General features: G+C 34.7%; 1 protein-coding gene and 1 pseudogene across 4 annotated transcripts in view; both read left to right on the plus strand.

The window, feature by feature from the left end:
* Window positions 1–27,607, plus strand: part of LOC100983151 (UDP-glucuronosyltransferase 2B15-like) — a 230,293-nt pseudogene that overhangs the window by 166,134 nt on the left and 36,552 nt on the right.
* Window positions 1–27,607, plus strand: part of YTHDC1 (YTH N6-methyladenosine RNA binding protein C1) — a 36,765-nt gene that overhangs the window by 3,390 nt on the left and 5,768 nt on the right. For 2 of the 4 annotated variants that reach the window (XM_008962807.4, XM_003810443.5), the window contains exons 2-12: window positions 8,377–8,478; window positions 8,861–9,189; window positions 9,311–9,734; window positions 13,370–13,459; window positions 13,920–13,973; window positions 14,549–14,643; window positions 16,440–16,548; window positions 16,631–16,748; window positions 22,509–22,593; window positions 23,820–23,986; window positions 26,525–26,607. In XM_008962807.4, the coding sequence (XP_008961055.1) occupies window positions 8,377–8,478; window positions 8,861–9,189; window positions 9,311–9,734; window positions 13,370–13,459; window positions 13,920–13,973; window positions 14,549–14,643; window positions 16,440–16,548; window positions 16,631–16,748; window positions 22,509–22,593; window positions 23,820–23,986; window positions 26,525–26,607 (1,656 nt within the window). The remainder of the gene's footprint in view (window positions 1–8,376; window positions 8,479–8,860; window positions 9,190–9,310; window positions 9,735–13,369; window positions 13,460–13,919; window positions 13,974–14,548; window positions 14,644–16,439; window positions 16,549–16,630; window positions 16,749–22,508; window positions 22,594–23,819; window positions 23,987–26,524; window positions 26,608–27,607) is intronic. The other 2 variants (XM_008962808.4, XM_003810444.5) reach the window with 1 other exon arrangement.

Genomic DNA, 27,607 nt, shown 5'->3' on the forward strand with positions numbered 1-27,607 from the left:
GCTATTATTAAGTAAAATAAGAGTTACTTTGAACACTGACACTGCCATATGTGGACAGTTGATCTACTACCCGAGACAGTTACTAAATGACTAATGGCAGGTAACATATGCAATGCAAATATTTGTTGACCAAAGGGATGATTCACTTCCCAGGCAGGACAGAGTGGGACAGTGCGTAATTTCATCACACTACTTAGCGCACAATTTAAAACTTATGAATTATTTCTGGAATTCTCCATTTTTATATCTTTGGACAGTGATTGACTCAGTTGACTGGGGGTAACAAACCCTCAAAAGCAAAACCTTGGATAAGTGAGGGACTACTGTATATATACACACAGTTGTTTTCAGACGGCTTCTGTCGCCTAGGCTGGAGTGCAGTGGAGCAGTCACGGCTCACTGCAGCCTCAACCTCCCAAGGGCTCAAGTGATCCTCCCATCTCAGCCTCCCTAGTAGCTGGGACTACAGGTGTGTGCCACAATGCCCAGCTAATTTTTTATTTTTAGTAGAGACGAGGTCTTCCTCTGTTGCCCAGGATTGTCTTGAACTCCCGGGCTTAAGCAGTCTGCCCGCCTTAGCCTCCCAAAGTGCAGGAATTACAGGTGTGAGCCACCGTGCCCAGCCGTTATACAGACGGTTACATGCAGGTGTGTATATAAATATATATATATGCACACACACACACACAGTCACGTGCACACACACAGTCGTGTCATTTAACAATGAAGATGGGCATTGTTAGGCGGTTTTGTTGTGTTGACATAGTGTGTTTACACAAACTTAGGTGGTATAACCTACTACATATCTAGGCTGTATGGTATATTCTATTGTCCCTAGGCAACAGATCTGTTGGGCGTGCTACTGTAGGCAGTAGTAACACAATGGGAAATATTTGTGTATCTGAACATCAAAATGATGACTGTGCCACAGCATTTGTATATACTATGTGTATATACTATGGCCCTCACTATAGTAATTTCTTAGGATAAAATTGCCTGTCTTGGTTCACTTTAGTTTGGGCTCTGTAAAGCATAGAGTACATAATTGATACTCCAATATATTTATTTTACCTATAGTATAAGTAAGGTAGAAAATTTAAAATGCTATCTTTGCACTTAAATTGTATGTTTTTATAAGACAGTGGTTTTGGATGGGAAATCCAAGTTTTTAAACTTCATTTGGAGGAATGACAATTTTCAATGACAAAAACTGAGAAACTGGTCTAAATGTACAATGTACATTACAAGACAATAGAAGGGGGGAGGTTCTAGTAATCTTGCTCCATTGCCAAGTCCCACTAAAATTATATTAAATGAATTAAAATATAATTTATTTTGGTACCTTGTGTTAGAAAACAAAATGTGTAGTATATTTAATATTTAACTTTCCTTAAATACTAAATCTTAGTCTGATGCTAGAACCTCACGTTAATAAATAGCACTGTCTTCTGACCCAGAATCTTCTGCAGTAAAAAATGACTGTCCCAGATAAAGGTTAATTTTCTCCCCTGATATCCCTAGAGTTAAAGTTTGTGACCTTCCTGGCCAAGAATGTAAAGATTATGGTAAATTTTAAGTTCCCATGTTTACCTAAAACAAAAATCCCCCAGCCAGGCAACAAACAGCTAGCTTTGTTATTTCTAACATCTTGTCAGTTTTTGAACAGGCCTTAAAAATAATGATTTTTGTTGTTGTTGTTGGCAGGGAGACAGGGTCTTACTCTGCTGCCCAGGCTGAAGTGCAGTTGCGATCAGGGCTCACTGCAGCCGCGACCTCCCAGACTCTAGTGATTCTCCCACTTCAGCTTCCTAAGTAGCTGAGACTACAGGTGTGGTGCACACCACTAATTTTTGTATTTTTTGTAGAGATGGGGTTTCATCATGTTGCCCAAGCAGATTTCAAGCTCCTGAGCTCAGGCTATATGCCTGCTTTGGCCTCCCGAAATGCTGGGATTACAAGTGTGAACCACCATGCCCGACCTGTTACTCTTTTTATATCCTTGTTTACTTCCTGTATCCTGGGAATCTGTACCTTTACCTCAAAACTCATTTTGCTATTAGTTTGTGTATAATATTAATAGAAAACATTCACACGTGATTATACTTTCACGGAGGAATCTAGCAGCCAACTGTGGAATCTAGTAGCCAGCTGTTTCATTTTTAATTGAGGCAGCACTGAAGAGTCATGCAATTCCAAATAAAAATCTGGGTTTCAGAGTCCTCTTGAAAATGTGGAAGATCTGACAACACAGTGCTTGCAACTGTCAAGGAAGTTAATCTTCTGGAGTTGAGTAGGATTGTCCCCTTTAGCTTTCCTCCTCTTTCCCAAAGTATTATATACGGTATACTAAAACTAGTTTGATGTTCCTGTGCCTTAGTGTATTAAACTGAGCCTTGGGTTTTTTTCAAGTTTAAGATCAGTGTTATGCAGGGGTTGCAGATGTGTGTGCATGCCAGAATCTGGCAGATAAAGATAAAGTACTTGCTTAATACGTTAGGTATCATGAGTTTTTTTGTTTGTTTGTTTGTTTGTTTTTTTAAGAGCCAGCATGCTCTTTGTTCAGGTAGTAATACTGAATGATTCACCAGATACAAACTGGTTCACCAGATACAAACCCAGATTGTCTCATGCAAAACTTTGACATATGTTACCTTCTCTGTGTCTTAACAGAAGACTAGACTGCTCCAGCTGGTTGTTTTCAGGTGAGAATCTGGGCCCCTAATAATCAAATAGTATTTTTTTAAGTGGGTTTTCATATTAAATCCTTAGAATTTTTTAAAACAGCATTCAAGAGCTGAGTTTATCCTATAGACTGCTAGTGTAAAACTTTTAGATAGATTTGAATTTTAGCTCTAAATGTAAATACTGCTTAATGTAGGATTGTTTCATTAAGCTTATTTCTTGAACTGGCACATTATAAAAAAATCCATCTTTTTGTGACATCCTAATTTTGGAACAAAATTTTATAGATTTTAACCTGAGGTCAGGAGTTCGAGACCAGCGTGGCCAACATGGCAAAACCACTTCTCTACTAAAAATATAAAAATTTAGCTCGACATGGTGGCAGGTGCCTGTAATCCCAGCTACTTGGGAGGCTGAGGCAGGGAGAATTGCTTGAACCTCAGAGGCGGAGGTTGCAGTGAGTTGAGATCATGTCACTGCACTCCAGCCTCGGCAACAGTGAGACTGTCCCAAAAAAAAAAATTTTTTTTTTCTTTTTAAAGATTTTAAGTGATTTTTTAAGGCCAGGCACGGTGGCTCATGCCTATAATCCCAAGACTTTGGGAGGCCAAGGCAGGTGGATCACCTGAGGTCAGGAGTTCGAGAACAGCCTGGACAACATGGTGAAACCCTGTCTCTACTAAAAATAACAAAAATTAGCTGGGCATGGTGTGGCGGGTGCCTGTAATCCTAGCTACTCGGGAGGCTGAGGCAGGAGAATCACTTGAACCTGGGAAGTGGAGGTTGCAGTGATCCCAGATTGTGCCACTGCACTCCAGCCTGGGTGACAGAGAGAGACTCTGTCTCCAAAAAAACAAACAAATTTAAAAAAAGTGATTTTTAATGTCTATAGTTCTCTATATAGACATCTAAAAAAGGCTTTCAAAGTGAAGTGCTTTATGTCATAGAAATTAGGATTTTTGTAGTGCATGAATTGTATGCTTATAGGCCTTTTCTTAACCTGGCATTTCTAATCTTTGTTTACTGTTATTATTCTTGGGTTGGGATACTACTGTCAAACTATTATGAAGTAATTGAAAGTATACATATCTCTATTTATATAGAATATCAATAATGTTAAATTTCAGGACAAAGGAAATGGTTAAAAATGTTTGTTCAGTTAGGTTAAAGTCTACCTAGAACTAGTGGGTATTACTTTATATCTAAAAGAGATAATTATTTCTTTTCAAAAAGGATATGTCAGTGATGATTATAGTCTTTAACAGCAGTAGCTTGTGAGAGTATTAAAATGTTTCTTCTTTTATAATTCATTCTACGTTAAAAACAATGAATTAAAATGTATGCAAAGTGTACTTTTTCAAGTCAGTGAAGAATATGGCCAGAAGAAGCAGTTTACATTAGCTTTATAACTTAATACTATAAGCTTTAACATTGACCTATTTAAATGAATTTTTGTTATTAAAAATGCACCTCACGTATATAATTAAAATATTTACCCTTAAATAAAACTATAGTAATTTTGGAAACATCTGTCATGTGTTATGTATGACACTTCTGTCAACAGTGATTGGAGTATGTGTCCCCTCTCTTTGAACCTAGGTAAGCTTTTGTGATGAATAAATACTGTGATAGTGTTGCTGGATTTCTACCTGTTCCTGTCTCTGTTGGGACACGAGAGTCCTAAACTACCACGTAAAAGATGTGCCTACTCGGTGGTTGCCATAGTAACGAGTAATCACACACAGAGAAATGTTGGAGAAGCTCCAGCTTTGAATCTTCCCAGCCTAGACATCAGCGAGACTTGTCAATGAACAAGCCTTCAGATGATTTCAGCCCCAGCCCCAGCCCCATTTGGCTGCAGCCACATGGGAGACCCCGGTTGAGCCCTGGAACCGTGAGCCATAATGAAAGGTGTTACCGTTTTAAGTCAAGTTTTAGGGTGATCATCTTATACAGTAGTAGATAATCAGAACATGTATGTTATATACCATACCTGTTTTGTTGAAGAAGGAATTTTGTTTTGTGTTCTGGACCAGATTTTATATATATCACATAGCCCAGTCATTAGCAAGAGGGTTGGGGCAGGCAGATTTTATTAAAGTCCAATAGTTATAAGGAAGGAGAGTTTTCTTACAGGTTGAAAAACTCATAGAAGATTGAAATGTCCTGCTTTTCCTTTCCCCAAAACTGACCTTTTTTAAGTGCCTCTTATCAGAGGTGAAGAATCTTGAACTCAGAAAGACTGGGAATTTCCTGATACCTAAATGCAAGCTATAACCTGCATTTCCTTAACCTCCAAGACTTTTCCCCTTGTATATTATATTCCAGTGTATATATAAGGAGTTTCAGTGATGGAGAAAAGTACTTAAAATTTGGTCATTTGTATTATATCAGGGGTTGGCAAAACTCTTTGTAAAGGGCCAAATAGGCTTTGTGGGCTGTAAGTGTTCTCTGACATATTCTTTGCTTTTTTTTTTTTCTTGTTAATAAGTGCCTTAAAAACGTAAAAACCATTCTTGCAGGCCATTCTAAATAGGCAATGGGCCACATTTATCCTGTAGATTTTAGTTTGCCAGTTTGTGGTAAAACCACACAGTTTATTGATGTTATGGACTATAATACGGATAAAAGTGTGTACATCATTTAAGTGAGGGTGTTATAGTTGATTTTGAATATTTCAGTAGATTTTAAATGTTGTAATGTTAAAGATATAGAGCTTTCTGGTGCACTAATTTGAAATTTATGTTCTAGTATATATGCCCTTTTAATATTTTGCATTTGTGTTCTTTATACTTTGGTTAAAGTTGCTTTTATTGTTCCCCATCTGATTTAACTGTCGATTTGTAAAGCCGGAACTTCATACTAATATCCATTTGTTACTAGACAAGTCTATTTGGTCAACTCGAACATTTGAGCTTCTATTTCTTTATCTGCAAAGTAATGAATGATTAAGCATGCCCTATTTTATATGATTTGTATATATGATATATTTTAAAAATGATAAAATTTTAAAAGCGACAAAGTATTTTTAAAAAGTAGTAAGCATTGGTTAATATTTGTTGTCTTGAAAAAGGTTGTAGGTGCTTTCTAAAACTGCAACCAATGTCTGAATTTGAATTAGTTAAAACTTTAAAACAGTAATACCCCTTTTTATAGGAAAACCAGGCTTTAAGTGTCTTTGAAACTTAAATTTATTTAAATTAACACTCTGCAAAATTATTTCATTCTGTATTAAATTTAGCATGTCTAAAGTATATAATATAAATGTTCAGGGTTCGGGGATGATATTTCTGAATAAGATCTAGTGATTTTATGAAAAGATTTGTATAGCATTATTTGCCTATTTCATTGTGATAGTCTTAAATTTTTTCTTTTTGTCTTCTACAAATGTATTTGATTCTGTGAAGACCTGTTGGATCTACTTTTTTACTGATTAGTGAGCTTTGACCCAGTACTTACTAAACATCTGTAAAACATGGATTTACTTCTATCAAACTATTTTTTTATTTATAATTTAGAGTCCAAAAATGGTGTTTGCCACCATTCAGATCTTGAAGGAATTTTTTCTTAGCAAAACATGAATCTAGATGATGAGAGAAGCTTTTTTGTTTGGCATATCTTGATTTTAAATAAGATTTTTTAAAAGTAAACAAAAATAAAAACCCATATAGCCTGTTTTCATTTTAGAAAAATGATAGAAAGTACATATCAGCATTGGTACCACCCAAAATGATCAATTTTGCTATTCCAGACATAGTAATTTTCAGATATCTTTAGACTGTGTCTGTTTCCAAATGTAAAGGAAAATGTTATCTTTTCCATTTCCTATGTAACCCTATCGTTTGTATTAACTATTCTCTTCAGTCACTGATTTCTTTCCCACTTGGGGAAAATTTGAATCCCATTTAACCTGTTTATAGCCCCCAGGTTAATTAATAGACCTTTCTGTAATTCAAGTGGGCTTTGTTTTTTTCCTGAAGCCACAAATATAATTGTTCTATCTCATCAGTTTTCATGGCTTTATACTTCCTCTTTGGCACACCTCAAATTTGGAAAGATGTTTTTGATATCGGAATAGTTAATGTTTAAACATTTACTATTAGCATTAGTACATTTTAAAATTTAAAATGTTATTTGTGTGTATTTCTAAGGTTTATCTTGTTGGACAAGGTAGAAGTGGGGACAAAACTGAGTTTTATGCTTTCATGTTCATTGAATAAAGTCATAGTTCCCTTCTCTGAACAAGTTTTATGCTTTTACAGTCCACACCAGCAGGCTCTAAATTTTTTTTTTATTATATAGCACATTGATAATTTTTTCATTTAACTTGCAGTTTGACATAATTTCAGATAAGCTTAATAGCTACAAGTGCAGTGTGAAGAATTTTCTTTTACTCTCCAACCACATTCTGCAGATGTTAGCATTTTGTCACATTTGTCTCATTCTGTGTGTCTGTGTGTGTGGGGGTGTACGTGCATGTGTGCACACTTTTTTCCTGAACCATTTGTAAGTTGTAGACATAATATATTTTTGTCCCTAAATACTTAAATATGTGTTATAAGGACTTTGACTTAACCACAGTACAGTCAAAATTAGAAAAATAACATTGCTACTTACTCTGATTTACAAACTTTATTCAGATTTCACCAGTTTTTCCAATTATGTCCAATATTGTGGGCTGTGTTCAGTTATCATGCCTCTCTAGGTCTGCTTTGATATGAAATAGTTCTTACTCTTTGTTTCATGACAGTGACATATTTGGATGCCCTTTAATTTGGGTTTGTCTGATTTTTTTTCCTCATGTAGGTTCAGCTTTTCCATTTTGCATAGAACATTACAAAAGCATTGTTCTATTCTCAGAGCATTGTTACAGGAGGTCCATGATGTTGATTTGTCTCATTACTGGTGATGTTAACTTTGATTATCTGGTTAATTTGGCCTGTGAAACATTTCTCCACTGTAAAGTTGTTTTCCCTTTGTAATTGTGGAGAGTGCACATTTTTGGTAAATGTGTATTTATAAGTTGTACATACGTATTTCTATACTAATTTATTGTACACATTTTAAAGCCCTCAGAAATATTAGAAATTAAAGAATGAGGTAAAAATAGAGACATTCTTGCATTTTCTTTTTATGCTTCAGTATATCTTTTCATGCCTTCTGAGATGTATACTCCTGGCTTTGTAGACCAGATAGCCCAGACTTCTGTTTGTGCGTGTGTGTGTGTATTTTGAGACACTCACTCTTATCGCCCAGGCTGGAATGCAGTGGCACGATCTTGGCTTACTGCAACCTCTGCTTCCCAGGTTCAAGTGATTCTTGTGCCTCAGCCTTCTGAGTAGCTGGGGTTAAAGGCCTGTGCCACCATGCCCTGCTAATTTTTGTATTTTTAGCAGAGCAGGGTTTTGCTATGTTGGCCAGGCTGGTCTCAAACTCCTGGCGTCACGTGATTGGCCTGCCTCAGCCTCCCAAAGTGCTGGGATTGCAGGCATGAGCCACCACGACTGGCCAATTCTTTACCCTGTATTAGTTTTATAGAAATTAATCTTGTGTCTTGATTCTGAAATAAAAGTAAAGCTTTATATGTAAAAGTAAAAGCTCCTAGGCACTTGTGGCCTCACACTTAGTAAGTACTCAAAAATACATGTTTAATGATAGTGATTTTTCCCTATTAATTTTTAATTTTATTTGCAGATGGAGAACTTAATGTTCTGGATGATATTTTAACTGAAGTACCAGAACAAGATGATGAACTGTATAATCCAGAGAGTGAACAAGATAAAAATGAGAAAAAGGGTATGTAAGAGTTCTATTATTTTTGTTGAAATAACAGTATAAATAGAGGAGATTCAATTTCTTAAAAAAAATGACTGTGCTTTTTTGTGCTTGTTCCTTGAGGCAGTTAACACTAAATGTACATAATAAACTGGTATCCATATGAATAGGGATAATCTGTTTTTTTCTAATATATGAAACTTCTCAAATATATGGTTTTATTCCCATAGTTGAAAGCTATGTTTTCTTTTAGATTAACTCTGGAGAAGAAATCTTTCAGAAGACTTTTAAAGAAATGAGGCCTTTCCCCCCTTCCTGATGTATATATTATTGTCAATCTTTGGTGAAATAAATGGAGTACTACAAATACTTCTTTTTTTTTTTTTTACATTGTATTTTAAAGGATCAAAAAGAAAAAGTGATCGAATGGAATCTGCTGATACCAAACGACAAAAGCCTTCTGTCCATTCAAGACAACTGGTTTCTAAGCCACTGAGCTCATCTGTTAGCAATAACAAAAGAATAGTTAGTACAAAAGGAAAGTCAGTCACAGAGTATAAAAATGAGGAATATCAAAGATCTGAAAGAAACAAGCGTCTAGATGCTGATCGGAAAATTCGTCTATCAAGTAGTGCCTCCAGAGAACCTTATAAGAATCAACCTGAAAAAACCTGTGTCCGGAAAAGGGATCCTGAAAGGAGGGCCAAATCTCCTACGCCAGATGGTTCTGAGGTAGTAAATATTATTGCAGATATAAAACAGAAAGCCATTCTTTTTGAGGCTTTAGAACTGTTTATTCACCCTGATCTTGTCTTTTATATGACTGCTGATTCCCTTTTTCTTTAAACATCAGAGAATTGGGCTTGAAGTGGATAGACGTGCAAGCAGATCCAGCCAGTCTTCTAAGGAAGAAGTGAACTCTGAAGAATATGGCTCTGACCATGAGACTGGCAGCAGTGGTTCTTCTGATGAGCAAGGCAACAACACTGAGAATGAGGAGGAAGGAGTGGAAGAAGATGTGGAGGAAGATGAAGAAGTAGAAGAAGATGCAGAAGAAGATGAAGAGGTGGATGAAGATGGAGAGGAGGAGGAGGAAGAGGAGGAGGAGGAAGAGGAGGAGGAGGAGGAGGAAGAAGAAGAATATGAACAGGATGAGAGAGACCAGAAAGAGGAGGGAAATGATTATGACACTCGAAGTGAGGCCAGTGACTCTGGTTCTGAATCTGTTTCCTTCACAGATGGGTCTGTCAGATCTGGTTCAGGCACAGATGGATCAGGTACTACTTTTTATATGTAAAAGTTTGTCTTAAAAAAAGCTTGATAGGTTTCAGTCTTGAAAATGTTTAAGTTATAAAATTGTTGAGAAGATGGGGGATATTAATAGGATTGTCTTGTGATCCTTTATATGCTTTTGAATGTTATTATAAATACATTTGAATAATCATGGATAAGATTTACATATTTTAGGAAAGGCATTTCCTAGCTACAGATTGGTTGTGTTGTAAATGAACACAAGTCCATTTGATTCTGTATAAGGAAATGTATTTCAGATTTCTGTAAATTCTTAGGTTTTCATACCAGTCAGCAGTTTATTTAAACACTGATGTACTTGAAGTAAATTCATAGGAAACCTGTCCACTGGGTATTACAGTATTTCCTTGGTAAAATACCCCTAGATTTCCATCGTTATGGCTTCAGAATCAAAACAGATTATTTCTTTTTTATCTCTGGGAGCACAGACTTTTCTTCTAATTTTGTGTCTGTCAGTTGACTGGCTGAGACAGGGTCGACAAGAGGGCTGGGGTGTTAAGGTATAAGATGGAGATGAAGACTATAAATAAAATTCTTGTGGAAAAATCAGGTAAGAGCCATCTTCAGTCATTTCTTCAATGCTATATATATCCTGCCTCTCTATACCTATGAGACAAAAATGTATGACTATTACGTAGTTGGAGGCACTAGGCTTAGGGGAACTTTTCTTGGGGGAGGGTACAGCAAGGAGAGGTCAGGGTACTTACAGAGCACTGTATGATGATTATAATCTCATGACTGTCTTATGTAAAGGTGCTACCAGATTGCTACATAAGCAAAATGTACTAAACATAAGAAAATTCCTATTTTTTTGAAATACATTTACAGTTTATTATAGAATTTGATCATTTATAATAGTACATAGTTTTTTATATATAGTATATATAGTATAGAAAAGTACTTCACTTGCCATCACTAGAAGATAACTGGCCATCTGCTCTACCTATACTATATACAGATAGTATATATCTATACTATATATATTATATTATATATTTATACTATATGGATAGTATATATCTGTACTACATACAGTATAGGTAGAGCAGATGGCCAGTTATTTTCTAGTGATTGGCAACTGAAGTGCTTTCAACCTTTTGTTCACTAGAATTCTAGGTTTGGGAGTTAAGATAGGCTTTTCAAGGGAGGTAGAGTTAAACGGAATAGATGAGTAGTTGGATTTGTTGTAAAAACATATGAAATCTTTATGCTTCCATCATGCCTTTTACAAACTGATAGGATATATTTTTTATAATTTAAGATAAGAAATATTTCATTAGCAGTATGTGTTGAATGTTCATTTATTGTGGATAATGTGTGAAACCACTCCCGTGGGTAGGGAACGTTTTGTTGTAGGAATCTTCTTTTTGGTATCTCTGTTATTTCTTAGACTTTAATGTTTGTATTGTTTACATTAAACAAAGGGAACTTACTTAAATGGGTAGGACCAGAAATTGCATTTGTAACAGGCTCCTAGATGATACCATAGTAAGGTAACTTGATTGATACACTTTGTTTTTGTGGAGAAGACATTTCAAATTAAATGGTAACTGTAGTTTTAGAATAAATCTTGATATCAAAACTCTGTTACTAGACTAGGTTTATTCTAAAAGAGATAACTGAAAGTTTTATTTTCCTTATTAAAGGAAAATCCCTTATGTGGAACATGCTTTAGGTACTATATTAATATGCAGGAAATTTTTTTTTTTATACAATAGTTTATGAAAGAGTAACGGGGTGATTTTGGAACTTCTTGATTAAGAGACGTCAGTTTTTAAATAAAAGTGATCACAGTTGAGTTTCTCTGTCATGAATTTTCTAGATGCCAGTTCATTTTACCTTATTCTCAGAATTTTTGGTAACTTTATAAAAGCAACAGGCTGATTGATAACAGTTTATTTATTAGATGATTTTCATTGTTCTTTTGACCTGAGAGTAATAGTTGGGGGAGAGGGCCATAAACTTAAGAGCATTGGGAGTAATTCATACAAAAATGATGAAAATTCCTTGGAGATTTCTCATGCTAATGCTAGGTTTAGCATTATATAAAAACAATTGAGTAGGATCTTTTGCTTCTGTTATTTTCCCTGCATTATCTCAGATCTTTTTAGTAACTTTTTAATTATTGTTTTTGTCTTTATATAAAGAGGGTCTTGCTGTGTTGCCCAGGCTGGTCTCGAACTCCTGAGGTCAAGTGATCCGCCTGTCTTGACCTCCCAAAGTGCTGGGATTACAGGCACGAGCAACAGCACCAGGCCCTTTTTAGTACTTTGGACCATGAAATAATTCTTTTTTAACAGCAACAAGAGATAAATTACACTCAGTCAGATGCATTCATAATGCTTAGACTACTGAAAGAAATATCCATGGGGGAAAAATTAGAAGAAACATGTCAGAACTTTTGAAAGAAATAATGAAAAAAGCCCCCAAAACTAGTTAAACCTGTTACCACCTTTCAAAAATAGTTATAAAACATCCTTTCTACTTGCTCAAGCCAGAGGACTTGCCTTTGAGTCTAGGTTCTGCCATCCAGGAACTGTGGGACCCTAGTCTAGTTGCCTAACTGCCTGTCTAATCCAAGGTTTCTTCATCTGTAATGAGAATATCTTGTGAACTTGTTATGAGAATTAAAGGAGATAAGTAGTTAAAGCTTTTTAAATAGCTGTCATTATATAGTAGGTTATTGTATGCATGATCACTGATTATTCTTTTTTAGCTTTCCATTGTTTATATAAAAATAAGTATATGCATTTTTTTCTTCGTATTCCCTTATCTCTAAGCTGAAAAGTAAAAGGAGCTTATCATGGTAAAACTAAGATAAAAATAAACAGATAGGAGAGCTGAATTCCATTTCAAGTCCTCATGTATATGCTTACAAAGTTCCAAATTAAGCTTGGGACTGGTTCTTACATGGCAGGTAATCCAAACCTTTTCTATTTACTGAAGATTTTCAGCTCTCTTACAGAAATACACAGGCTACCATTAAAATTGTAGGGATAAATTTTAAATTGAATTTGAAAATAAGAGCAGTAATCCAGGGAGGAAATGGCTAAGGAGAATGAAATAGAAGACACAAAAACAAGCAATGGCAACCAGAAGGGAATCACTAATTATGGTATATATATTTTTCCAGTTGTAAAGCTTTGGGTTCAGGGGTTCATCAGATCTCTTAAGATAGAATCAGAATTGTAATTGTGATGAAGAATGGTAGTGGAGTTTAAAAAAATAAGGACTTAAGACAGTGTTACCTGGTGCGTAGAAAGGACACAGTTTTGAAAGAAATTGTTTTTGCTTTGCAAATTTCCCCCCCGCTTGGAAAACTGTATTCAAGGCCACCTATATATGGCAATTAAGGCCCTGACTTTGTAGTTATTTTGTGTGTTTTTATTTGATTGAAACTGATGAGAGAAACAAGATGCCCTTACTTTTTAAACAGTATTTTTAAAATAAAACATTCTGAGGAAATTGAGGGATCAGGAGAGAGGAGCACAGACTAATACAAGGGCTATGCAAAAACTAGACATGTAATGATACATTCTTGTTTGATTACTTCTCTTCGTTTCTGTATTGTGATTTAAAAAAAAACTCTTGTTCTTTTTAGATGAGAAAAAGAAGGAAAGGAAGAGAGCTAGAGGCATATCTCCAATTGTTTTTGATAGAAGTGGAAGCTCTGCATCAGAGTCATATGCAGGTATTCTCATTTTGTGATCGTATCTGACTTGATTCTAATGTAATCTGCTTTAGAAAGCGTGTGGAGGCTGTAGTTTAGTGTGAACTTGTTGATGTCCATTAGTACTGATTTTTGGCATGTTCAGTGTAATAATTCTAGAGAAAACTAAGCTTTTTCTTATTATTTTAATCCTGTTCTGTTACTGCTTAAGTGGAATTTTTACTTTTTTTTTCTTGGAAGATGATGATTCAGTGACTAGTTTTCTGAGTGGGAAACTGTTCAAATATACATACTTTTAAAAAAATCCAAACAACCCAAAAAGCAAAACACTCGTACACATTGAGAAGTTTTTTTTGTGTGTGTGGGTGCGCCAGGAAGAATAATTTGTCTTGAATGAGAATTTTATGTGACAAGACTGTAGAAATTTTGTCTTATCTCTATTAAAGCTCAATCTGAACAAATGTACTTTGGCTAAATACAGGTTCAGAAAAGAAGCATGAGAAATTATCATCTTCCGTTCGTGCTGTCCGAAAAGGTATCATTTAAATTTGAAATTGTTTTCATTGCATGCTGCATAGTCATTATTTTGCCTTATTGGTTCTCCATTAATAGCTGCTTTTAATGTAGTAATGTTCCGATATATTACATGAAGCAAAAAATAATATCTTACATAGAATGCTCTGTGTGTGCTTCTTACTGCATATATTTTAGAATAATACCAAACATTTCAGGATATTTTGGGATGGGTGTGTGTGTGTGTATGTGTTATATATAGATGTGTGTGTATATATATGTATGTATATAATGGTCTGTTATTCTTGAATCTGAGTAAGAAAATCTATAAAACTTAGTAACCATTTTCATACTTAAATATGGATTTGATATATCGGAACATCACTAGGTTAGGTTTACTTTCTTGCAATATGCTGATTGTCTTTTCTTAGCTTTGCTTTATTACATGTGGCTTAGCCTTCCAGGTTGAATGGGTGATTGTTGCGTTTTAAAAGTTTAGCTGGGTTGTGGAGGGCTAATTTCAGTTAGTACAGTTTTGACCCCTTTGTGTGATAATGGCCTGTGGTTAATCGATTTGGGTTTCTTTTTTTTTTTCAGATCAAACCAGTAAACTCAAATATGTGCTTCAAGATGCAAGATTTTTCCTCATAAAGAGTAACAACCATGAGAATGTGTCTCTTGCCAAAGCTAAGGTATTAGCATCAGTTCTGTTGAAACTATCCTAATATCACAATTTTTAAATGGGAAAATAGACTTGTATTATATCAAGTAGCATAGGTATTATGATTTTCATTACGGCTTTAAAGATCTACATTCCAATGGCCACTTAGGATCTGGTTGTAGTCAGTCAGCCTACTTGTAATTTGAGTTTTCTTTTTTTTTTTTAAGATGATTTTAGGGGTCAGAATATTAAATGTTGAAGGCTATACAGTTTAACTTTTTGCTGTAAAAGATCCTGTTTCTGTTGATTTTTGTTTCTGTACTTCCTCAGTGGCTCATTTATTGTGCTAACACTTCTAAAAGTACCTGTAGTTAACCAATTTTTGTTTTATGTTGATGCTTGATTTACACTTTGAGGTTCTTTTGAAATCATTCTTTTATGGAGAGTTTTATTTTTTAGAATTAAGATCATTGGGATTTAGAAGAAAAAGAATTAGCTTAAAGATCCACTCCAGACTTTGCAAAAAAGATATGCATAGTTGCTGTAGGATGTTGTAAGATAATAATTTTCTTTTTATGTTTGGCTACAAAAATACATTTTTGTGTTACACTAGCTGTTACAATGTTTTGCTATTCTTGGTTTAAACTGAGTAACTGTACAGTTTCAACTGATTTTCAGAAACTTTAAAGTTAGACATTTCTCTAATGATATTTCTGTCAATATTCTATATTTCTAACTTAAGGACTACCCCTAAAACTTTACAAACAGAAGGAAACAGTACACCAAATAGCCTTATTCTATTCTCTAGCTTAAGTGGATTTAGGCAGAAGTACACTTGGCCCTCGGTATCCACAGGGTTCCTCATCTTTCGATTTAACTAACTGGATTGAAATATTAGGGGAAAAAGGAATGAGAAATAATAAAACAGAAAATACAAACTTAAACACAGTATAACAACTATTCACATAGCATTTACATTGTATTGGGTATAAGTATTCTAGAGGTGATTTAAAGTATATGGGAGTATATGCATGGATTATACGCAAATACTGTGCCATTTTATATAAGGGACTTGAGCATCCTCAGATTTTGGTATCTGCATGGGTCCTGGAACCAGTCCCCAGTGGAGACTGAGGAACAACTGTAAGCACTTAGTTTGAATGAGATGTCATTTGTATGAGCAGATGGTGTGAGCTGAATGATAGCATCTGTCTTATTATTCCATTTCTTTTATCTGTTATGAATGAAGAATTGGTTAAAATGCTTTAGAAATTAACAAATATCTTCCAGCTGTAGGTAAAACATAGGCCTCTTCAGTCAAACTATTGATACATAAAAATTTGAACTTAAAAACTGCTTTAAAAAACGAACTTAAATAGAAAAATGCTAGATTCTTGACTAATAGAGTAATTTTAAATTATTTGATTAGGCACAGTTTTGCAAGAAGACTAACTTCTAAGTTGCGATTCACCTTCAAACAGGATGTATTTACCACAGTAAATGGTTGTAATATTAAAATAATTGTAGTGATTGGTTTTACTATATAGAATTCTAGTCCCTTAGATTTGAACCTCATGTCCATCTATTTACTAGTTGCTTTAATGGTTTTGTAAAATTGGTAATTGTCTTCATTTTTTCCCTTAGGTTTTTATAAATTATTACTACGTTATTCTGACAGCTGATAAATAAAACCTTTCTTCATTATAGCTTACTTAAATTGAAAGCACACCAAAATATGTAGTTTTTTTTTTTTTTTTCCAAACATAACTGGAAACACAAAAGAGTTGTAGTTAATTTCACTTTGTGGTCTTTATGTTATTTATATAGGGTGTATGGTCCACGCTCCCTGTAAATGAGAAGAAATTAAATCTTGCATTTAGATCTGCAAGGAGTGTTATCTTAATATTTTCTGTCAGAGAGAGTGGAAAATTTCAAGGTAAGAATAAAAATAATTTGGACATATAAAAACATTAATTATATTAGCATCTACATATTATATTATGATATGATTCTCTTAGGGTTTGCAAGACTTTCTTCAGAATCACATCACGGAGGATCTCCTATACACTGGGTGCTTCCAGCAGGAATGAGTGCTAAAATGCTGGGAGGTGTCTTTAAAATTGACTGGATTTGCAGGTAAATTATACACTTCAGTATAGATAACTGAAGTTTTGAATACGCTACCAGTTTAGAATAATGTGTTAAAGTAAAAAAGTCACTGTATACTTATCTTACCTTGTTCAGTAACTACCTTTATCTAATGTGGGACACAACAAAGGCGTATTTAGTCTAAAGTTACATGTATTTGATTTGTTTTGTATATTAGTAATAAAGCAGTAAATGAATTGGACAATTGCTTGAAATGTTGTCTGGCGTATCTGTATAATTTTAGTGATTTAGCATGTCACTTAAGTTATTGAGGAATGGGAAATAAGTACTCTGACTTGGCTAACAATTTCTGAGGTAACTAGTTTAGTCGTGGACAGTATTTTTTAAGGAGGTTAGCAAATGATGTTTAGTTGCCATTGTGATCTTTTGAAACTGAGTTAAGATTTAACTGTATTTATTAGAAAAATAATCAGGCTTATTTTGAACACTGAGTTGTCACTATTTTTAGGTGCTTACTGCATACTGAAGTATTGTACACAAGAAGCTCATTATTTAAGTGATCTTTACGTGGCATACACAAATGTATTACCTGTAAAATTAATTTTAGTTAAAAAGTGTCTGAAAGGAGATGGTTACTTTGTGAGTTTTAAGTTGTTTTTGGGTATTATTGATGAGCCCGAAGGGGTCGTGTGAAAAAGAAGAAAAATGCTATGCATATGATGGAAATCAGCCTAAGCCAAGAAGAGCATGGAAACAAACTATGGTGTTGCGGGGTTGGGGGGGCAGTGGGAGGGCATATGGATGTGTGAGTGGGATAGGGAGCTACCTTTTTTTATGAAGGAGATGGTTAGGAAAAGAGAAGAACAGAGGGCAAAGATGGATAAGAATGAATGAATGTGAGTCAGCCTAAATGTTTATTGTAGGATAGTGAGGAGCTGTGAAGATAGAGGGAGTGATATATTACAAATAGCATACAGTCACTTACTGTGTAGTGACATATCCATCAAGAAAGAATCTTGTCCCATAAGACTGTAGGACTCGTAAGAGGTACCTATAATACCATATTTTACTATACCTTTTCTATGTTTAGATACACAAGTATTTTCCATTGTGTTACATTTACCTACACTATTCAATACAGTAACATGCTGTGCAGATTCGTAGGCTAGGAGAAACAGGTCATACCATATATCCTAGGTATGTAGTAGGCTATACCATTTAGGTTTGTGTAAGTACATTCTGTGATGTTCACACAATGAAATCACCTGATGAGTGTATCCCTGTCATTAAGTGACACATAACTGTATTAGGTTGATAATAGCGTAGCAAAAAGCTATGTGCAGAAAAAATACTCATCCCATTATTACTTTCTGTGGGGAAGAGTTGGAAATCATCTAAATTCTTTGAAATAGAAAATTAGTTAAATTATAGTTTGTCTCTTAAATATATGTGGAAGTAATTGTGCACATATCAACAGGGAAAGGTATAACAAATGAAAAAATACATAATTATGGTATTGGAATGCAGTGTTAGGTGGTGAGACTGTTAGTGCTATCTCCCACTTCCTCTCTATTGCCCCCAGGGGTTTTAAAATATAAACTTAGTTTTTTTGAAATCAAAATTATAATTAAGTTATAATTAAAGTTGAAAATCTGGTGACAATTTGTAGGAAAGGGAGTGATTATTTTTATTTTGTGTGTGTATGTGACTGCTCTGTAAAGGCCAGAGGAAACGTTGTAATGTTGTAACATACTTGCAGGTGTTGCTTTCTTGGGAACAGGAGAGAAAATAATTGCCCATTTTTATGTGGGTTGCAGCAGATTTTGTTTCAAATGTTATTTGTTCTGTTAACCTTCATTTTTACATTACTGATAAGGAAATTTATTTCTTAATTTTAAGATGAATTTAATTTTTCATGGATTATTCATTCTTCATATTCCTCTTCATTGACTTATTGACTATTCTACTAATTTGTTTGAAATGTATCAAGCAACCGAAGAGGTAGACAGACTCAATTTGTCTATCCTAACGTGAGGTGTAAAATTGTGGGCAGTAAAGTGCTTTTATTATTTTAAAGTAAGTTTATGGGTTTACCTAGAAATAGTATTTTTACATAATAAAACTATAGTTTTAATGTTTTAATACTCAAGTTCTATTCAAGTGTAATTTTACAATACTTTACAGTTCTGGAGGGCTTGTGATATTTCTAACATTGATATTTCCTTAGATAAGTCACTTGAACTCTCTTGAGTTTAAATTCTCTCTGTATAGTGAGAATCACATTTGAGTCTCAGAAAATTTAAATTTAATAAATACAAATGCTCAGGACTTTGCTATCAACAGTAACTGCTGTTAATATTTTTTTTCAGATACAATAATTATTAGATTTCTATTTAAGGACCCTTTGGATATAATAATAACTAGACTTAAGCTTTTTTAGGTGTGATCCCTGGATCACTTACATCAGTAGCATCTGACTGTTAAAATGCAGAATCTTGAGACCCACCTCAAACCTGTTAAATTCTTGATGGTTCAGGTAGTTGGTAGTCACGTGGAAGATTGGGACCAGATAAGTGTCATGTTTTAGCTGATAAAGAGAGGGAGGCATAAAAAGCGACTTATTAAGGTTGCCACCTGTAATTAGCTCAAAATAAGGCATAATCTATGAAATATTATTCATCCAGAGTTACATTTACTGACTAGATGTTATATTCCTTTCATGTCCATTCCAAATAACCCATTTCTGTTTTCATTTAGAGTCTCTCCATTTTTCTTTTCTTTTCTTTTGGGATGGAGTTTCGCTCTTGTTGCCCAGGCTAGAGTGCAATGGCGCAATCTCGGCTCGCCACAACTTCCGCCTCCCGGGTTCAAGCGATTCTTCTGCCTCAGCCTCCCTAGTAGCTGGGATTACAGGCATGTGCCACCACACCCGGCTAATTTTTTAGTTTTAGTAGAGACGGGGTTTCTCCGTGTTGGTTAGGCTGGTCTCGAACTCCCGACCTCAGGTGATCCGCCCGCCTCAGCCTCCCAAAGTGCTGGGATTACTACAGGCATGAGCCACTGCGCCCGGCCTCCATTTTTCTTTCTAACTTTAATCAACAAACCACTCTCCAGCATATAAGAGCCTCTGCATGGCTGGGCGCAGTGGTTCATGCCTGTAATCCCAGCACTTTGGGAGGCTGAGGTGGGTGGATCACTTGAGGCCAGGAGTTCGAGACTAGCATGGCCAAATGGTGAAACCCCGTCTCTACTAAAAATGCAAAAATTAGCCAGATGTGGTGGCACATGCCTGTAGTCCCAGCTGCTTGGGAGGCTGAGGCATGAGAATCCCTTGAACTCAGGAGGCGGAGGTTGCAGCAAGCCAAGATCATGCAGCTGCACTCCAGTCTGGGTAACAGAGTGAGACCGTGTCTCAAAACAAAAAACTGTGCACAGTTTTACATTCTTTTGTTAAATTTGCCCTATTTGCAGAACCACTTAGGTCAGAGAGTCCCTTACATGTTCTCAAAGAACTCACAGTAAAGATAAGTTGTATCTGTATGCTTCATAACATAGCTGCTCAGAAGGTAACTGTTAGGTTGCTTGTTCTGTGATTGTGATCTGAGAAGAAAGGATAAAATAAGGATGCTACATGGATCACAGACCCTGCAATTTCTCTTAATTTATTCTGAGCCCTGTTTTGCCTCAGGCTTCACAGTTTTCTGTGATGTTCTGGCTGAGATAAACTGTGTTGAAACAGTGAACAGATGTCTCTTGAATCTAGTTGGAACCAGTGCCACCAAAGAATCTCAACCCCAAATGATACATTTAGCTTGGCCTATGCTTTTACTTCTACTTGGATCATGGGTATTTAATTGCTGATATTTAAATAACAGTGATAATCCCATTAATTTATAACCTTATATTTTGGTGGCTGTAGGTTTTCATTTATTCCTTTCCTATAACTGTTTTAAACTGGCAATTAGAAAAATTTAAATTATTGAACAGAATACAAAGAAAACTAGATCTCTGCCTCTGGATATTCAAGCTTTGATGTGGACTTGTTCTAGTCTTTCTACTTCTGAGAGCCTGAAAAGGGGGAAAAAAAAATTCAGTATTTTTGACTCACTCTTGATGGGTGAAGTAAGGTGTATATTAGAAAAAGAAACCAAGCTTTTAAGTGATACTTAGTGGATATTTTCATTACTCACTGACCACTCTTCCATGTATATATATATCACCACCATCACAGAATATACCACCTTGTTAATTTAACTCTAAAATACTTCTATTTCCCTGGAAAATGTCAAAGTTTTTCCTGAGGTTTAAAAGAAGTTATATAAGATGTGAGCATTCAGGCCAGGTGTAGTGGCTCACACCTGTAATCCTAGCATTTTGGGAGGCTGAGGTGAGAGGATTGTTTGAGCCCATTTATTCACAACCAGCCAAGGCAAAATAGATCCAATCTCTAAAAAATTAAATTTAAAAAAAGGTCTGAGCAGGCAATATTCACTTTCAAGAAAATTCATGTAAGGTTATGTGGCATGTTCACTGGGCAAAGTTACTTATGTTTTCCCTTCTCCATTATGCCTGTGTTCTAGCCCTTCTCTTTGTTTCAAATGTATCCCTGCCTTAGTTCTCTACATAAGGCTTTACCTGGGTTTTCTTTCAAGCTTAACTCATGTACCACTTCTTTCATGAAGCATTTTGTGATTATTTTTCTTTCTTTCAAAATAGATACAACCACTCCTATTAAAAACAAAAAAAAATTTTCTGTATTGTGCATATAGTACCCATTGTCTTTGAAAATTGTGTGTGCTTATTTTTCTTCGATGGCTATGGAAGAAAGGTTAGGGATGCAAACTCTTATCTTTCTCGTCTTTGTATGTCCTTTGGCTGAAAAGTTTCATTTGTATTGTAAGTACAGTGAATAGTTCTTTAAAGTGTTTATTTATTTTGGCATTATTTGTTTTATGCACAGGCAGATAAAACCTTATCAAATACTGTTAATTTATAATTCTTGGCAGCTAACAACTGTTGATTATGTGTCATCTTTGTATTCATGTGACATTGTGCTAGGTTGACAACTATAAAAATAGAGGATATCTTTTTAAGTTTGGTGAGACCATTTTGTCTCATGGCTCAGAGATCTTAAAACCAGGTTTTTAGTATTTAAATTATATAGATACTGCCCTTGAGTTTCAGTAAAGGGCATAATTAATATAAATATATGCATTTATAAATAAATTATCTATTGCACAACTCAAGCCATTCTATGCGTAGTGAAGAGTATTGCCATATTGAATGAGGAAGTACACTTGAACAGGGAAAGCACCCTCCAAATGAGAATAAGGGACACTTCTATTTTCATTTGGTTTTAACAGCTGGGTTAAGGTCCAGCTTCTTTTTGGTCAGTTTTAAGTTTTTTGAGTTCATAGAAGAAAGGGATATGCTAAATATTTTCTGTGTCATTTCATTTGCAAACTGCGTAAAACAACTATAAAGCAGATGGTGATATTCTTGTTTATCAAAGGAATAGATTCAGGCTCAGAGAAGAGAGCAGGCTGGGGTTTAAGCCCCCAAGTTATCTTGGTTCTCAAGCCCTTGCTCTTAAGCTCTTTTTAGAAAACTGGAGAATATGGAAAAAGTCTCTGAAGAGGCTTTCTATAGGGAATTAACCACTGTAAGTGATTTTTAAAATTCAGTCACATTTAAGTCACAGTTAATATAGGAATTCACTACTAAAAGTAGTATAAGGTCCTTAAAGGATTCTGCAGAAGAATGTAATTGATATTACTTTGTATTTAGGCGTGAATTACCCTTCACTAAGTCGGCTCATCTCACCAATCCTTGGAATGAACATAAACCAGTAAAGATCGGACGTGATGGACAGGTTTGTGGCCTTAATTGATTCTTTAAAAAAAAAACACATTTAGTCAACCCTTTTAGAGATCTTTATCGATGTATTTGTTTTAACCCTTTCTGATGAAAGAGACCACGTGAGAATTTGAAAAAATAGTCTTATCTGAAGTTTATAATAACTGCGATTGAGACTAATAAGACATCCATTAATGTTGAAATATAGGCAGCTTTATATGGTACTTTCATTTGATACAATTGAAGGAAATATTTCTAAAGAGAATTTGCCAGATTAAAATTTTTTTTTTACTATATTACTGTTTAACAGATTCTTCAGTTTCTGTAATACATTTTAGAATTGCCATTTAGTATATGTGCTAAAGTTTTCTGAATAGAAGGCAGCTTTCTGAAAAGATTAAATATATGTACTCAGGTTTTCAAAGTCTACAAATGGAACTGAAAGTGTGGAGTAACTGAAAATTAACCAAGACCTTTCTTTGACCCTTGTAATTCTCACATGTAATTCTGAACCAGAAGTTTTGTTTTATTTTATTTTTTAATTTTAATTTTTTTGGAGACCAGGTTATGAAAGTGGCTAATTTTTGTATTTTCGGTCGAGACAGGGTTTCACCATTTTGCGAGGCTGGTCTCAAACTCCTGGCCTCAAGCGATCCGCCTGCCTGGGGCTCCCAAAGTGCTGGAATTACAGGCATGAGCCACTATGCCTGGCCATGCAAAAGTAATATGACATTTTATTGCTCATGAGTAAAAATGTTTTCACTTTTTCAATTACAAATAGCTGAAAATGATTTAATTTTAAAGAGCCCATGGATTGGTCTGCCTTTGCGGTAAATCTAATGTATTTCAGTACACTTAGTAGATCATAATTATCAAAGTTGTTGGTACACACACTAACATGAATTTTTTTTTCCATTGTATTAAATGACCTTGTCCTGATATTTTTCTATTTTGCACAAAGAAATAGTCCCTTTTCAGAGGGTGGTTGTCACAGAATTTTAAGCAACTGCATTTGTGTATTTAACTTCAGAGATTCTACACTTTTAGTTTTTACCCTTTATATAAATACACAAAACACTTTTGAAATGTTTTATAAATCTGGAAGTCTTATTGGAATCCCATATGATCATCAGCCTTGGGAAGAAAGCTTCCAAGTCAGTTTTTGTTCTGGTACATCAGGAAAATGCAAGTCTGTTGAAAGGGTCTGTTTTTGTTTTATAAATTGCTACTTTCCTATTCTAGGAAATTGAACTTGAATGTGGAACCCAGCTTTGTCTTCTGTTTCCCCCCGATGAAAGTATTGACTTGTATCAGGTCATTCATAAAATGCGTCACAAGAGAAGAATGCATTCTCAGCCCAGATCACGAGGACGTCCATCCCGTCGAGAACCAGTCCGGGATGTGGGAAGGTTAGAAACGTTCTTTGGACTGATAATAGGCACATGTATCAGAATAACATGATGGAGGAATATGATTCGTCAAAAGTTTGTCCTGCGGTAAAGAAGAAAGAGAAAATCCTCAAATCAAGCTGCATGGACTAGTTTGTGGCTTCATTGAGGATTTCACATGGTCACCTTGGTCTCAGTCATTTTTCAAGAGGAAAATGGGGATCTTTCCTTATGCAGAAAAAAGTATAACCAGTGATAACCAGTTTAGATTAGATAATACTCTGATAATACAATGTATACAATTGAAATGAGGTAGGCATTTGTTGCTAAGAACAGGCTAGAAAGGAGGAAGAGGAGGAAGTCTTTATTTGCAAAAATTGTTAATACTTTTTAAAAAGCCTTTTCTTTCAGGTATGTCTCTGGATAAGCCTTATCAGATATGGGACTTTTATAAAGGATCACTAATATTTTTTCAGAAGATGACGCCTCATTTAGAGGATAAAATATTTTAAGTTATTTTGATATTCAAGAGGAGCATTATTGGGACTGTTTCAGATTTTATCACCGTGATGTGTTAACCCTATTGCCAAATATTCTCTAACATGTACCCAGTGAATTCACACATCTTGCTGAGCTTCTGAAAACAATAGGTTCTTTCCAAAGGGGATCAAGTGGCCCTGGGAGACCCGGCAACAAACCAAAAAGAAGGGCTGTTGCTGTGTCTGTTTACAACTTTTCCAGATGCTGGCAGTACCTGTGGACTTAAAAATGGTTTTTAGAGGATCGCCATGGTTATTGATCACTACTTTATGAACTAAACAGCATTTTCCAGAAAAAGGGGGTTTAACTTGTTACAGAATTGGAGAAGTCTTTGCAAAGGACTGATTTAAGCCCTTCTACCCAACACCTTCCCCTGTGTAGATTTGCATACAGCTAAATCTAAAATATTCTGCTAAAGACTATTGGATGTATGGTTGATGGGATGAAACCTTTGGTTAAATTTCCTTTTGGTGGAGACATCCTGTGGTAGGTACAGATAATCCAACAAGAGTCCCCATTTCTTTGAGCTTAAAAAGGACACTGTCGAGTAGGTAGGAGGAAACCTGGCAGAGCCCCTTATTTTTGGCCTAAAAGGACTGAGCACCAAGATGTCTTTTGAAGTTTTAAGCTAAGAGGTTTCCAGTGCAATACAATAAATACAAGTGAAGTTTTTACCTCAGTTTTGCAATGGACTGCAAACTATACTTATTACACCACTACACCTTCTCTCAAGCCTGCCAGGGCCTCCATTTATGTATGTGGCTTACAGCTTAAAGTCAGTAGTTGGACTACTGTATGAACTGTTACTATCATGTTTTATACCGGTCGTAAATGCACTCCCCAAACTACAGGAAAGCGGTATGTTTATTTTTTAAACCAGCTTTTAATTTTCTTAGTATTATTTATTGTAGATGCAATTGTTTTTATTCTGTTGGGGGGCTTGGGATTATTGCACTTAACTTTGCAGTTTGAACTGTGTTGAAAAAGTTAATGAAAGCAATTGGTATTCAGACAAATAGCTGAAAACTAGTGAATGCTAGGTTGTTATCAAGTTTTTATTGACATTAAGGGTAAAAAGATATATTTATTTTCTAAATATTTTGGACTTTTTTTTTGTTTAACTCTTTATTAGCTGCTAAGTAAATTGAAGTGTATTTAATGATGTGTTAAGTTAACCCGATTTATGGAAGACAGTAAAGAACAGCCCTCTGTAGTCAGTAAAGTTTCACCTTCTAAAGAATATATTTTGAATTAGTTTTATGAACTCTGTTAAAATTCTGACCCATTACTTGCCAATTTATAAAAGCCTGTTTTATTACAAGGCATTGTCTCTGGAAAAAAAAATTCCCTTAATTCTTAAATGTCATTAAATGTAGAAAGAAAAAGTAAATGTTATTAAGGATTATTAAGAAATAGTTTTTTAACTATTAAGATTTTTAAAACTTTCCTGTAAAGTTGCTTTTAATAAGTATCAAATTTTCTGTATGATCATGTAAAATTCATAATTTTGTGCAAAGCAGAGGAAAAATAAATTCTTAATTTTGTTTAGACTTAACCTAAAATGACATTTATAAGTTTTAAATATGCAGATTTTAGAATTACATATTGTACAATGATGATAGGTTTTTCTAATTTTTATTTTTCATCTGAATGGAGACTTTATTTGGGAAAGTGTTTTAATTGTTAAAACTGGTATTTAGTTTGAGAATGACTTTGTTTACTTTTGTTTAGACTACTAAAATGTGACTTACATGTTTTGATTGGACTAGTCTGCAATTTTCTCATCATAGCATGAGATGGCAGAGAATATCTACTTCCAGCAGTACATTTAAGGTTTGGTTTATAGGAATTAATTTGAGAATCAAAATGTAGGAATTTTAAAATAATTTGCTCACTAAAAAAATTAAGATGTTAAATAATGGGTTATTCTTTGTACTTATCTCTGTCAGAAACTCTTGCTTTACTCTTTGTTCTCCCAGCAGTTTTTGGTTTAATTTCTAATGTGTCTAATTTGTGTAGGCGTCGACCAGAAGATTATGATATTCATAACAGCAGAAAGAAACCAAGGATTGACTATCCCCCTGAGTTTCACCAGAGACCAGGTTAATATTTTATAATCCTGCAGATACTTGATTTCAAATTATTGGAAAAAAATAAAAAAATTAAAAACAATCCTCACAATCCTGCAGTTTTAAAAGTGAAAAAAATTCAGGACCTGACTACTTAAATTTTGAGAAATTTTAGTAGTTCTCATTAGTGTAATTCTTCCCTTAACTTTGTTAAGGTTGTCTAGTCTATTCCAGTGTAACTCATCATACCCTATGAATTACCTGAAATTGCTAATTTTGCAAAAATGGAAACTTATCTGCACATGTGTTTAAGATTAAAAGTAGTTATGAAAAGCAATAACCTTATATTCTGTCAGGCTTTTTGTTCCCTATGGTAGTTAGTGTTTCATGTGATATATATACATACAATGCTATTTTTTTAAATAAAAATCTTTATGTCTTTGAAGAGGAATGGGAAATACTCGGTATGTAATCTAAATGTAGCTTTTCAATTAATCTATCCCTTACTGAAATTTAAGAGAGCAAACTATATTCAAGAAGGGATATCATGTATTTGAAGAGAGTCAGTGATACACTTGTGAAACTTAGGCAGTTAGGAGATTGATGTTAGTGATCATTATAGCACTATTATGTAACAAGTGGCTTGATTAGCCTCATTCTTCCAAAATAGGTTGTCCTGTTGTAGAAAGTGAAAATAGTTTTTCCCCAGTAACATGACCACTCAAATGTTTTTACATTTTAATTTGTTGGGTCCTTATTAAAAGAAGCAGGGGAAAGAATATTTTTCTAACCACCATCGATTTTTCATTTTCAGTGTGTACATCTTCATTTTTGTAACTTTTGCAATTTTTTCCCCTCCCCCTTAAGTTTACATTTTAAAAAGCTTATCTGTGGTTTTCTTGGTAAGACCTACATATACCCAAGGTGGAAAGTAAACATTTGTTTTAAGGAAGTCCTGTCATAGTGTGCTCAAGATAGTTCCTCTGCCCTTACCTTCCCTGTGAAGCAGAATGAAGAAATTTTCTGATTAGCA

The sequence above is a fragment of the Pan paniscus genome, chromosome 3 (genome assembly GCF_029289425.2).
Source record: "Pan paniscus chromosome 3, NHGRI_mPanPan1-v2.0_pri, whole genome shotgun sequence".
Taxonomy (NCBI): domain Eukaryota; kingdom Metazoa; phylum Chordata; class Mammalia; order Primates; family Hominidae; genus Pan; species Pan paniscus.